This window comes from Onychostruthus taczanowskii, unplaced genomic scaffold (assembly GCF_017590055.1).
Source record: "Onychostruthus taczanowskii isolate IOZ18803 unplaced genomic scaffold, ASM1759005v1 scaffold28, whole genome shotgun sequence".
NCBI lineage: Eukaryota > Metazoa > Chordata > Aves > Passeriformes > Passeridae > Onychostruthus > Onychostruthus taczanowskii.
Window position 1 is genome coordinate 8,791,145 of NW_024500128.1, and position 15,149 is coordinate 8,806,293.

General features: G+C 38.8%; 1 protein-coding gene across 14 annotated transcripts in view; it reads right to left on the minus strand.

The window, feature by feature from the left end:
- ARPP21 (cAMP regulated phosphoprotein 21) overlaps positions 1 to 15,149 on the minus strand; it is a 104,849-nt gene that overhangs the window by 76,966 nt on the left and 12,734 nt on the right. For 11 of the 14 annotated variants that reach the window (XR_005952931.1, XM_041407945.1, XM_041407944.1 and 8 more), the window contains one exon: positions 569 to 677. The exons of the other annotated variants lie outside the window; for them this stretch is intronic. Coding sequence is in view for 10 of the 11 variants with exons in the window: in XM_041407945.1 (XP_041263879.1) it covers positions 569 to 677 (109 nt within the window). In the remaining variant the exon portion in view is untranslated. The remainder of the gene's footprint in view (positions 1 to 568; positions 678 to 15,149) is intronic. 14 annotated transcript variants of the gene reach the window in all.

Below are 15,149 nucleotides of genomic sequence, written 5' to 3' on the forward strand. Positions count from 1 at the left end.
GGTGAGGGCACAGGAGAAGGAAGGGAAGTAAAAGACAGACCTCACTTATTTTTGGTCAAAACATAATTTAGGATGGTTAAAAAAAAATCAACCTGGCCTCACCATCACATCTTTGGGGCATATTTTTTTTTTTACACTTTTTTTTCACTCTCTCCTTTTTGGGCTACATCAGTTCACCACTGGTCCATACTGAAATCCAACTCTGAATGGGTACAATGAAAGAAGGAAGCTACAGGGAGCGTAACAATTGCCATAGTTAGGCAAGACACTGAGGAATGCGACTGACACAGCCTTCCACGCAGCCCGGAGCCATTGGCATTCCCCCTCCCGTGGGCATGCATCAAGTCCTGCGCCAAGCAAACCACCCATGCAAACCCACACACTGCCACGGCTGAAGCGGCCACACTGGGGCTCGGAGCCACCCACGGTGGTACATGTGCCAAAGGAGGCGGGGAGGGGCAGGAGGGCAGGGGAGGAGGAGAGCAACAACAAAAGAACAACAACAACATCAGTCAGCCCACCTTCAAAAACAGAACAAATTTCAGCAACTCTCGAACCGAGAACCAACCTGATTGTCTTCTTTATCAATACTAGAGTTATCTCGCTTCAAGATAAATCGCTTCTGGGATTCTTCACCTTTTTCATCTTTTAAATGTTCAGAAAACCTTTGCTCTGGTCTGCCAGCAAAGTAAAACATAGCAATAAAAAAATCTTTCTTTTGGTTTTGCTTTGATCTTTATTTCTCAGTGCTCTTTGTTTTCACAGAGGCATTCAGTGCAAAAGCAGTTAACATTTGTGAGATGCTGCCTATAGCTGTCTGAGGCTGCTGTATCGCTGCAAACTGTTATTGCTATAAATAGCTTTTGTTGTTGTTGTGTAGCAAGGAATGGGAATCCAAAGTCTCAGTCACTGAAATATTTAGACTCTCCTCACTGTGACTGAAGGACAGGGAAAACAAATTACCATACTGTATGTTAATTTGCTTTCTTCAGTAGCTGGGATCACTGGCAACACTGCCTCTTAGTGAAGCCTATCCATCTTGAAAAGGAAGGAAAAAACTGGTAGGAATCTTAAAAAACACAAAACCAAAACCAGACACCCAAGAGTTTCCTCATTCCTGGTAAGCAGAACTGGTAAAGGGAGGGACTGATGATGTTTTGCTTAAACAAAATTTTATCTCATCACCACTAAGTGGGAAAAATACTCCAGAACAATCATAGAGCATCAATTAGTTCACTGATTTAAACTCATACATTTATTTATTTATTTTAAAAGTCAAACCCCAGGGTTTTGGCTCAACATTTTCAGGTTTATAAGATGTTACGACGCCATTTCATGTTCCCACCTTGTGGAAAAAGCAGTATCTTATATCACCTCACCTTGTGCAAAAAGAGAACCTTAAGAAGCAACTTTTGTGGCCAAGCTGGTCACAGACAATGCCTCGTAGCTGTCAATAAATAACACTCCAGCATGTACCATTCCCAGAGTGGTAATGTTTTAAGCCCAAAGTGTTTAAACCTGCAGAGTCTTAAGCCCAACACCATCAATGGGGTGACCAACGGCCTCAAGAACTTAGCTCCCATTCATATGATGCTATCACCCAACTGAGGGGCTATTACTGAAAAGCAGAAATACACCATGAGATTTGTCAGGGAACACAAGCCTTGTGCTCAGTGCTGAAAGAGTTGCCAACTGCAGCAGTGGTAGGAGATACCTACACAAACAAGACACAAAGCTTCCACTGACATCAACACAAGCGATGGTGGAGAAATCAAAAGGCAGAATGTAAAGAACTAAATGATTTTGCAAATAAGAGTCCTCTACAAACTTAAAAAAAAAAATCTCTCATCTTCATCTTATTTACAACAGAAAATTAAACCAGATGCATAAATCAGCAACCACTTTGTTGTTACAGCATTATGGATTTCAAATCAAAATGCAGCACACATTCAACGCCATAACTGCAGACCATAACAACTCACTGTCAGATATACAGGAAACACTTGTAATAAACTATAAGAAAGTCAATACTAAGGCACACCAGCTATCCTGCCTCACTTTATGAATTTTGAGCACTTCCACTTCATAATTTGCATTTTTGCGACAAAGCAACGAAACACACTATCCCAATTTCCACAGATTTTGACAATTCAAGAAACCTCTGAGCACCATCCATAGCTACAGGGCTCGAGTCACTAGATTCTCTGGATGACCTACTAGCCTTCTTTAGGAAAAGCCCAGAGGACCATGACTCTCTGCATAGTAGTTTCATCATCTAATGAGTCATTCATTATGTTTCCTCATAAACAGAAAGCCCCATTAGTGGATTGCTAGGTGGGTTGTTCTCCCTTTACTCCCATTAATGCGTGTTATGCCCATGCAGCCAGGAATAGAGATTCTTTTGCTCAAATATTGCAATTCCACAGGACTGAGAATTGTTATTTTTCTGGTTTTACATCCTAAAGCACAAACCAAATTTCTGCAGTTGTACCATCAGTGTAAAATTTAGAACTGTAAACTATCAACTGAACATCTAATAAACCATATGCAAAGAAAAAGAAATTAATTAGATTTTAAAATTCAGGGGAAAAGTCATTAGAGAGAAAAAATCTTGAAAAATTTTTGAAAAAATGTCTCCTCCAATTACTAACTTATTTAAACAATAACAAGATTTTCATACTTCATAGCATTATTAAATTTTAAATCCCATTTTCACTTCATTTACTATTTATAAAATGTTTCTGTTTTTCATAAGATAAAAATATAAGATCAAACCACAAGTCAAAATCAATGATTCAGTATGTGCGTGTTAATAAAATTAATCTACATGCCCACTAGGTGATCAATCTCCAGTTGTGAAAAGACATTTGCATGGGCAGAGAGACTGCAAATGTGCAGAGCACTGCGGAGCACCAGGGTACCTTCAGCACAGTGAGAAGGTCCACCCCTCCCAGCCACCTCTGCAGCTCTGGGCCACTGCTACCAGAAAGATCGCAAAGAGCATGACCAGCTCAGCTGACAGGGATGCAAAGCCTAAGGGAAGACTGTCACGTGAGATCGAGGATATCCCACCAGCAAGTGTCTTCAGGCACACCAACCTGCAGGCCTCCCTCAAACACTGCAAATCATCACCAGAAAGAAACGTAAACTATTCTAAAGAAGATATTCATACATGTGCTTGTGTTTTTCTCTTTAATACTGTCTACTGCATTTTCTTTTTTAACATCTATTGTACAAATAAATTATTAGTAGGATACAGATGGCAAACAATGTTTAAAACCAGCAAGTGAAACCAAATGTTCTGAATCACTTGGGTAGAGAACAGGGTGACTTTGAAAAGATTTTGGTCTGTTCCATGGATGGAAGCCAATGTTAACTCCACATTCCCAGCTCTTAAGTTCCCTGCAACAGCATAATGCATTTGCTGTAAGGAACCAGAGACATGGTTATTCCAGACAAATCTGTTACATTAGTTTATGAATTTTCAGGTGAATCAGCTGCTTAAAAATAAGGAAAATAATGCACATTTTTGTGTAAGATGCAATGTAGTGTCAATATACTAACAGTATATAATTACAATAATGCAGCAGATGAAGCGAATTAATCTCATGTGAGTCCTAAATTAATAACAACCACGTTTATTCTTCTAAGCTTTTTTAGCTGATACTGCCACCAGTAGTCAGCACAATATATCAGATTGTGTTCATGCATTTAAGGGAGTGAATTTATCAAGATAATTTTTAGTATGGCATACATTAAGTTCTTACTGATGTCAAAGCAAGGTTTACAATTATTATTATTACTAAAAACCCATTAAAAAATAAGGAACTTCTTTACTATTACCACAGTGGATACCTAAATTTTGTCTTCAAATCCTAAAAAAAAAAAAATTTCGTAATTTTAAAAATGGGACTTGCACAGCCTTTTTGAAGAGACAGTGAGGACTTCAGAAGGCATCAGCACTAACTCAAGTATTCATCACTGTTTAAGGATCTTAAAAAAAAATCAGACATCACATACAAAACCACCTACAATACCTGTACTATACCGGTGGGTTGACCATGGGTAACAATACACCCATCTACTTGGTAAGAGCCATGTGCAAGAAAAAAGATATGCAAATATTTGCCTACAAGCAATCCAATCTACCTGTAAGACAGGATTTCATTTAGCCCATTCAGTATTTAATTTACCCCCTATGGAATTCATGTATCTCTTGAGAATCTCAAAGCCTACTACTCCAGAAAAAGAAGTTTAAGGAGGAAGTACCTTTTACATCAATGGAATTTTTGTAATTTAAGGACTCTACTGAGAAAACCAAAAAGTATGTCCCATTTATACCTTAAAGGCTCAGAAATCAACATAAAGGGAGGGGCAAAGCACACAGGTTAAAAAGATGTAAAATCTGGTGTGTTTTTTATTTCATTTTGGTTTTCTCTACTATAACCTTTTGATCATTCAAATTTTTATTACTTGATGACATGGGTGGAAGCAAAACATCTGCACCCTGAAAATGCAACTTCACAAGACCACAATTACATATTAATTAATTTCATATTTCCTAACAGTTGTCAGGTAGCTTAGTCACCTTTCTGGCAATGTGGTTCTGAACAAAATGCAGAACTATTTCTTCCTCCCCTGTAAAGCTTTTGATCAGTCACTACAAATGTTTAACAGAGATTGGACCTGAGAGTAACTTCGTGCATGTTCAGGCACCTGTGCAGTCCCCTCCTCATTCCCAGATCTCCCAGAAAGCACAGGCCCTCTGAGCAGGCAAGACAGCCTCTCCTCTCCATCCTGCCCAGAAAGGTAGCACCATGATATTCAGGTAGGTGCCACCAGCATGTCTCCAGGTAGCCAGCTTCAGTAGCTGTCCTGCAGCACCCAAACATTTCATTATTAAAAGCTTCCCCGAACGCTCTGAGCATCTGAAAACTTCTGCAAAGTCTGCTCTCATCACTTTAGACTGTTTCCTAATCTTGGGGTTTTTTTTTCCTGCAAGAAGAGATCATTTTTTGTCAAGTGATCAGTTTAATCAAAGGCCAGACACAGTATGTAACAGACACCATTAACCCTACTACCCAGTGTTTTTCCCTGTCTCAGGAGCACTTCTACATACTTGTGTGCAATATCAGGTCCGGACCTGGGGGGAGTACCCGGGTACAATCTCACGGCAATCCTGTGTCCCCCTTTCTTGTGGCTGTGCACCTTCCGAGGCAGTCATTGATCATGTCAAATATTTCAGCCTCATTTTTGTGTTGGTGGAATACTGTAAAGGTCAATTCAATATATGGCTGAGGTTCCTTATTTCTGTGTTTGGAATTATTTCATTGTGAGGGAGACCCAATCACTGTCACAGGCTGCCCAGACAGGTGACGGAGTCTGCATCCTTGGGATGGTCCTGGACATGGTCTTGGGCAACTAAGTCCAGGAGGTGTTGCTTGACCAGGAATTGGACAAGATGACTTCCAGAATCCTTCCATCCTTAACCATGCTGTCATTTTGTGAAACACTGAATCAGTTTAGTAAAAAATCCATAGCAGAACAAACCCCCATCAGTACTTTTTATATGGTTTTTGTGTCTGTTCTTTCTTTGTAAGTTGGCCATTTTCCTTTCTGATGTTACAGTTCCTCAAAAGCTATGGGCAGTCCTTACTAAAGCAAGGCCCCAAAGGCACTTTTCTGGACTCATTCCTTCCAACTAAGTTTGCATTTTGGAAATGGTAAAGCTGGAGTAAGCAGCTAAGTATTTCTGTGTGTCAGGAAGGAAAAAAAAGATTTTGATAGCATTAGATGATTTTTTTTTTCTCTTCTATCATTATGGTGATTTTAATGTGAGCTACTTCCATTCACTTCAGCAGAAGAGTTCCTTTCAATTTATCTCTGGATGACAGAAAACAGAGTTCCTCCCTCAAGCGTATTTTTCACACAGACTCTTTAAGAAGCATTCCCCATTACATGCTCATTTAATGCTTTTGATTATGAGTCAGCCCTTGTAAGTGGTAATGAAAAAACCCCAAGCCCTAACTACCTTAACCAGGTATTCACTATTTAATCAAATTACATATTTTAACAACATATTGCAGAATGGTAATAGCTATTATGATACACAGACTAAGGAAGTAACAGGGCATTTCCTTGAGTCTGCCGAGCAAACTAATGCAGTTTCATAGACCTCTATTTGCACAGGAGATAAGAAATGAAATAAATACTGGGGGAAAAAAACCCCCAAAACCTGCACTCATTTAAAATAAGTTAATTAGCTCTGAAATAACTGTCTAAGAGTCAGGAAGCACAGACTCCACACCAAAAGGACAAATGGAAAGAGACAAGCAAGAGCTTTGAATGTTGCAATTCTGAAGGCTTAGTCAGTGCATCAGCACAGCTCACAGTCTGGTATTGTCAGTGCTGACTTCTATACAGCACATAAATCTTTATTATGAGGCATATGTTTCTGACAGTCCCACAGCACACAGGCTGTTGCAATATGCCTTTCAAAAGAAGCATCAGCCTCACCATGTGTGGAAAAGATGGGTTTGCCAATACAGTGCCTGATGCAGTTTAAAAATCTAGCAAGCACTTAGTGTATGTCATCTGCAAAAGCCCCACAGGTAATAGCCAGGTAGCTGTCTGAAACAACTCTACACAGGAATGCAAGTTCAAAAGGGGAGATCACTGAGATGGGCAGGAGCCCAAAAAACTTGAACTTTGCATTTGCAATGCAATGTTCATTTAATGCATATTACATGGGACAGCATGTTAATATTCATCTCCTGAATGAATGGCAACAAGAAACAGAAAACAGGTAAGGTAATGGGACTAGGAATGGGAAAAACACCACCAGGGGTACTCTCAGAATCACCATGTGGCAAACAAAATGCATAACTGACAAAAAGGACCTTACAGAAGAATGCCATGAGGAAAGCCATGGAGTAGCAAGAGCTGGAGAGAGTGACTGCTGCAGACAGGATTCAAAGAAGTTGTGAAGATTTGGGCCACTCTTATGCAGGTGCTCTGATGGTTCAGCAGTGTTTTCTTGTTATTTACACTTGTCTTTAATTAAATGGATTGCTCAGTCCAACATCACGTTGGCCTTTATTTTGAAGGCATGCTGTGACACAGTATGGTGGCCTTCCCTGCTGTGCTAGTTTGTGAGTATCTACTATATCTGCCTGCTGTGTGGTTTTTTTGTTTTAGGCTGCAGGCTCTCCGAGGGTTCTGCATTACTACCTTAGTAGAACTATGCAAGCATTACTGTCTCTTTGCTTTGCTCCTTGAGGGGCAAAACTCTATTCTATCTGCAGTACAAATGCCTGTTTTGATCATGGAGGCAGAGGAATGTATTCTGGGAGTTAGAGAATTTACAGACCAGGGAAGCAAATGTCATCACTGTCAAAAGGTTCATCACCCAACTTAGTGAAAAAGGCAGAATTCCAGCCCATCAGTTTAAATTAGTGATTAAATTCTATCAGAACAACATTTTTCAAGAATGAGGGCCCGAAATTACACCCTTCAAATATGTTTCATGTATTTAGGGGCTGATGGATGCTAAAACATGGTTTCAAAAAGCTAGAATGGGAATTTAAATGTAGATAATTGTTAAAGTACAGTGCAGCTATATTATCACAACTTAATACTTAAAACCACTCAAGATGGCATTGCAAGCATTTGAAGGTAAATGCCTCATTAACAGATTGCTGCTTTTATCATATGAGTCACTAAGAACTTCTGTTATGATGGTAAAAGCACATTAAAAGCTATAAAAGAAAAATCAATCCTGTACAAGATGGTTCTTCAAGGTGCTGCCTTCTCTGTAGAATGCGGGGGGGAGGGAATCTGCAGAAACCAAATGCTCTGTTTTCCCCTGTATAAGACCATATATTCTTTATAATTTTTTCAGAACAGCAGCTGGCCTCTAAACATGTTCAGCAATTATTAAACAGAAATGTGGAAAATCACAAGTTATTTTCACAGGCATTCTTCCCCTCTAACTGGGGTTGCTACTAAGTCTGGAAGGACTGAAAAAAAGAGGCAGGAATTCTTCATGGAAGCATTTTTCCTTCATTGACTATGAGCTTTTATTAATCACCTTTGCCCATCCATCAAGATGCCACAGGAATCTTTTTCATGCCAAATTATGGTATGTGTGGACCAAGCAGAGAGCCAGGTCCTAAGGGATTTCAAAGATACAGTACTTAAAAACCCCAATCTAATGTTTAGGTCTCACTGCATAATTCATGACCCTCACAAGCCTTCCTAAAACTTATTTCCAGAAAATCATTCTGTTTTAAGATGTGGATGCAAAAACAATACTTGGCTCCCTGAGCATCTGCTTGAGTACAAACTTCAACATTTTGCCCGGTATCCTTGGGGCAGAACACAGGCTTTTAACACAGGGGAGAAGCCTGCAGGCCAAGGGCACATGCAAATACCAGCTCTTCTGATAGACGGGGCAGAAGCACGACGTTCTCTCTCAGGCAGAGACCATTTTAGGAGCTTCAAAATCTTCTGCTGTCCTCCTGTGATCAAACTAAGATTATTTCTTTACTGAGGGACCTGCTTCTGCTGCTTTCTCCCCTGCTGGATTTAATTCTTGATATTTAGGGTGTCTATTGAGACTGAACATCTTGCACAGTGCCAATTTATTTCCAGCTAATAGAGGCTCAAAAGTGGTAGCACAGTTTATGATGGAATTCATTAATATCTGATTTTAAGGATGTGGCATATTCTGTAAGTGGCTGAAAATTACAGTGTTGCATAACTGCTGTGATCTATTTAAAATTACACTTTTCTATTTCAGAAGTTTAAAAATTAACATATAAGAGAGAGAGAAAAAGGAAGCAAATTCAAGATTTGAAGACTGCTGAAGATTTGAAGATTGTTCACCAAAAAAACAGCAGGCTAACAAAGAAACTGTCAGTCCTCTTGAAATGTCTCATATATACACATTAATACCGTAACAAATTCTTCTGACTTCTGCTTCATGCCATGAACATTTTTGCCAACTCTAGCAGGAAGACTCATAGATCACAAGGCATACTCTGAAAAATCACTGGCCTGAAGAAGAGGACCTGTTTTTAATAAACTTCAGAGACAGCCTCACAAGGCTACCCTGGAAACAGCAAGCTGAAACAATAGACAAAGACTTCTTTAAACTTGTAATACTTTTTATATTTCCATGAGTCCTATTTCCTGTGTTAAAAATGTGGCAGGCTACAGAATATTGCAAAAGACAATTATATAACCAATCTAAACCACCTCTAAAATTTACTTGCTCAAATTTCAACACCTTATTTCTGAAATGCTCAGACATAAAACCATTACTTCACCTACTACTGTTACCTCTGAGGAAAGCACAGAGGTCACCTCAGATTCCAGATCTCTCTCCAGTGATATGAAAGTGTAAGTGACCAAACAGCATCTTGATTAATGAGCACTTTCTTACTACAGCTTGAACGAGCATAAGGATTAATTACTCATGCAAGAAAGACCTTCCTTCCAACAAATTACCTACTTGCTATTCCAGGAAGGTTGCCTTCCTGGGCAACCTTCCATCTACCCACACAGAACAGGTGACAGTAACCTTCTAGGTTTAATAAAACTTACCCTATTAAGTGGGGTGGATTAAAAAGATTAAAAAGAAAAAAAAATAGAAAAATAGAAGAAGATATACTATAGTTATCTTCTGATTAACACTTAACTAATATTTCATCACAGTATAGAACAGCTGTAAAAAGCACATGTCCACCCTCATTATAAACAATTTAGTTTTAATAAATTACATTAGATGAAAATTTAATATGGGAGCTATTAGAACTGGTTCATTAACCCTAACATCTCATTTACAGAATAAGTAATTTCTTATGGGTCCAGTATACAGTTTACACTGAAGAAAGAATGAAGGCAGTATGGAAGGGTCAAATTCAACTCAAATTCAAGTGTATTACGTATCTATGGTTTTTCATCTGTATCTTTCATGCAAAAGAGAAATATGACTAAAGTGACAATGCTTGCTGAAAATAAAAAGCTGTTCTAATTCAACTACCATTAACAAAATAAACATTTTTTCTAATAATGTTAATAATTGAATCCCCGACTGAAGTAAACTGATTATTTTCATATGAAAAAAACTCAAATCTATGAAAAGCCTATGTAATCTGTTACTTAAATGCTACACATGTTACAATGTAGCTACATAACCTCAAAGTTTTTATTATACGTTATTCTTTTATTGATGTTCTTACTAAATTATTAGTCACATTACACATTAGGTCATCTTAAACCAAAATGTGTCAGCCAATTACAGTGTTATTTCTCAGCTACACAGTTTCTTTGTTTTAGTTGCACACATCTATTGTGCACCCTTTTATTTCTCTACACGTTTGTAGCAGAGAATGTCATAATACCAACTGAGCAACAGCAATTGTAAACCAGAGGGGACATCCAGCTATCAGCAGTTTCTGTTTATTTCTTAGCAGTCATGGAGTAACTGTTCTGTAGCAAAGATGGAAAAGAGGTAACTACAACAGGAAAACAAGGTCCTCTGCCTCCACAGTTCCTTGAAGAAAAAAATGCAATGCGAGACTCCAATGAAAATAATGAAACCAGAAATAAGGGTGTTCATGTACATTTTCATGCATCATGTGGCTCATAAAAGCAATTCTGCTCTCATGAGATCATTCCTCTCAGTACATATATGATAATTAAGAATAGCATAAGGTGCTTAAATGCAGATGGAATTTAAGCAAACCATTTGCAAGATAACTATTCTGGTTTACAACAGGGAGGGTAACAAAACTGTTCTTCAAATGCTCTGGCAAACATCAAATTGCTTTGACTGAGATTTTACAAAAAAGGTATTCTCTTTCAGGTATACATTTGGTACTACTCCCATACTGCTAAAATGTCCCATACAAACAATAGCTTAAAGAAATTAAAGTCATTTACATTGAATACCTTATTCAGTCAAGGGGAAAGGCATACTTTTCTGCATGCTCCAAAGGCTGTAACATTTGGTATCTCAAGGAAGTCTTCTTGGCACTTCAGCCTTGGGTAAAAGAAATTCTAGAATCGATTCTGCATTGAAACTGCCATGTTCAGTGAATGCCATTTTACTGACATGCCTGTAGGATCCTGTACAAAAGTTCAGACTCTGAAGATGGTGAAATTGTTACAGTGCACTTCTACTAATATAGATGTTATCTATAGCAAGATGCATCAGTGAACACACAATAGAAACCAAACGAGAACTTTTCTTCTTTGCTTTTGATTCAAACCACTCTTACACAGAGGAGGCAGAATAACAAAGATTGTATGCCAAACTACAGAAGCATTGCAGGTTATTCAAAGTACAACTTGAACATTAGGTCTCCTTTTGCTGATACAGTTCATTTCTAGATTATAAGTAATGCCTGTAATGTACATAACAGCTTAATATTGCTTCAACTTTTTGAAGCATCTCGAAGGCAACAAAACACAGCCCAACTGAGCCAGCATAAAATTAAGAGTCAGAAAAAACACATGCATCACAAGGATCGTAACTCACAATGCTCCTGAAAAATAAAACAGTCAGAACTGAGGATGTGAGAATCGGTATGAAGTTCATAACAGCTATGTTACACCCTCAGAATATATGAAAATGTCTAAACACAGCATTACATATCATAAGCATCCTACTTTCTTGATTCTGATCAGCCCTGCCACTCACATTAATATAAAACAAGTACATGAATGCATGTGTGGGCTGTGGTACAGACATGCTTATCACACGGCTGATGATCTCAACCAAATGGAAACCTTTACATTTACCAAGCACACCAAACATGTTTCCCCAACATTTCTCCACCTAGCTACAGATAATCAAATCAATGAACCTGATTGAACTGATACAGTTCACAATATGAATGGTTCTGCAAAAAACCCTGAAGTACTTTCAGGTGTTTGGTAGGAATTATGAGGAATATGCAGAACATAAGGTGGCACGTACACATTTTCTGGCTCCAAAAAGGGATGCCCTGTCTAACATATTACCTTGATTCCAGACTTCTCTTTGTATCGAATTTCACTTTCTTAAGTTCCCCATACATTTCTGTGTATCTTTAGATAGATGACAGGCAGACACAGATGACAGACAAATATACATTAGAACAGTGACACAAGAGCAGTTTCATACTGAGCAAGGCAGACTTCCCATTTTAAGTAGTATTTCAGTTCTTTGACTATAGAAACAATAAACCAACAAAATCCTCCTTCACTTTCTAATCGATTTTTCTCATATATACTGCTGAGAATAAGATTTCAAAAACTGGACGATTTAGTTAGACAGGACTTTGTAAGGACTTTTAATTTCAAAAATCATATGAAAAGAAAATTTGTTTTGAAAATCCACTATTCTCTATTCTCTAATGAAAGCTAGAATACAGAGACTTAAAGGTCAATAAAAACTTAGGTGGTTGATTGTCCTCACTGTCTTTTAAAATTTCATTTCTTAAAAAAAAGCATTGAAAACAGCAGGCCTTGTTCACAGTCCAATAAAATTAAAGGAAAAAAAAGGCATCTTAGATTCTTAGAGTAAGTTCTTCATTATAAATACTCTTCAGCCTGAAAAATTGCCATTATTGTCTGACTGTATTTTTAAGAGAGACTTCACTGAGAGTTCATGAACGCTGTAGGATTGCACTCCCAGAGATTAAGATCCTAGTGAATTTTTACCACTTTTTCCCCCTCTATATAAAGCAGCACGGATGAACACGAGAAGTTGCAGCCCTCCCTCCAGCTACGATTTCTTCAATAAACACTTTCTCATATTCCAAACCTCTGTAAAGTAGGTACTTTACAGGCATAGGTACATAGAAGTGGATCCACATTGCCCTAAGACAGCCAATTGATGGAAGGAAGGAAATGCCCTGATCTGCTTCATTCATATGCTCACCCCTGGACTGACACACACTAGTCCTTTCCGAGGCACCTGTAAGGAATGCTGATACCAGAGGTTTCCAACCAGCCCTTTCATCTCAAAACCATTAACTCTTTTGACACTTGCACCTCCGAGCACCTGCAGGCAGCGAGCATGGGAGGTCTCTGCTGAACAGGAATAATGCACCTCACTGCCTGGGGCCAGGGAAGAACTCATCACCTGCAGCCAGGGAAGAACTCATCGTCTGCAAGCGGGAGCAGAGATGTGAAATGAACACTCACTCAGCCAAAGAAATAAACACAAGGGGCTTATTCAAGCCCACAGGGTGACACTGCAGAGTCATATGCTCCTCTCAAACAAGCACAAGTACACAGAAGTCACAGCCAGTGTTGAATTTATGAATTCCTGAGTATGCAATAATATTCTTCTCTCTCCACAGTAGTAGCTAAAGTAGTCTGGAAACAACATGCCATAAAGAGATAATTTTATTGCCAAAATGCAGATCTTCAGAACATCTGTCTGTGGGGCCTCTCCATAAATTCACATGAAGCCATCAAGGCTTAGGCTTACAGCACAACATAACCATGTTTAACAGTGTTTCAGATGCTCTTCAGATTCTCCGGTATTCTGGATATTGTCCAAGTAGTAATTAATAGAGTCAACACATTCCCAGTATTTGGTGTTGATTTGAAACTGCACAAAACTGTCTCCTCTGAGAGCAGTGAAATGCAGAACATATGAAATCACATTAGACGCTTTCAGATGTGGAACTTACACAATATTTGCTGAGGATAATAAAATCTCATCAGCCCTTATTCATGCCAGATAATAACAAACTATTTTCTGTCAGAGCCATGGACGTTTAAAAAAAAAAACATGCCATCTCCTCCAGTTATGAAAAGGAACAGCCACTTCACAAAAGCTTTATTTTATGGTAATATCAAAATAATGTAAATAACAGACTGGAAGAACCAGAAGGCAATATAAGCTTCATATAATCCAGTTACCTACCACCAAATCATGAAGAGGGAAGAAATCAGCAGCTTGTGGCTTGTGTGGTGCTTACAAAACAGCTGTACTTACAGTCAACAGAGGGGCAAAACCCTGTGTTTATTTCTGGAATATCTAGACAGGAATGATGTCAGCGCCAGTCTTTAATGGCCTCACCTCCAGTCTGCAAGAGCACAGCTGAAAAAGGCCATTTGATCTGTTATATCCCTACAAGATCCTGCCTGCTGAGCTTGCAAGAAGGCCAGTTCATACCTAGCAAATGGCCTTGCTTGCTCACTCCCACCATGCATGAAGCCACAGCTTCACCAGAGCACTCAGATGAAGCTCTGATTGTTGAAGAAGGCTTTAGTGTCCTCTCCAGAAGCACCATGTAAGCATTTCCAACAGTGCTTCCAGTGCTACTCATCTGTGAGATGAAAGCCACACAACAGAGCAAGGCATTTACAGATATTAATGTGTTAGTACTATTCTATTATCAAGTCAATCAGGAGAAGACAATGCTGCAAGGAAAGATCTGTAGCAGTTGGTGCACCAGTGACAGACGTGAAGGGAAAAGGGAGGACTATAAAAGAGAGGAATGCCTAAAGAGCATTCCAGTATGATTGATTGTGTTCTGTTTAAGAGGGGATTCGTTTTCAGCTCTAAACTGAACTCCAGATTGCTGCATACCAAGCATTTTCTTATTCAAAACCAAAGATAGCCCTTGTAGGGGGCAGGTATTATCAGACCCTGAGGCTAAGCCTTTGCAGCCTGAGTGTTTTATCAAGCTACTGTAATTCTCTTGACTTCTGAAAATCAAACTGTTAGTGCATGCTTCACTCAAACCTTTACAAACATGAATGCCCAAGCGCTTGTTTCACAGGTATCCAAGTACGTCAGGGACAGCCCAGGAAAAAGACTTAAAATAAATTGCCCATTATCTTAAATTTACTACATTCACATAGAAGACTTCTAGGGCTCAGTGAAATACCAAATACCAACGTGTATTGATCCTGAACAATTAGGTAGTAACAAAATCAGAGAATAAGCTGAGTTGGAAGGGAGTCATGAGGATCACTGAATCCAACTCCCAGCCCTGCACAGCACCATTCCCAAGTCCTTCCACCCTTCTACAAGAGAAGCTAAAAACATTGGAAAATGCTCTCTGCAACTAGTTATAAATAAATCACCTAGCTACTGGATATATAAATAAAACAAATGTTTAGATTTCTCTTACTAATTG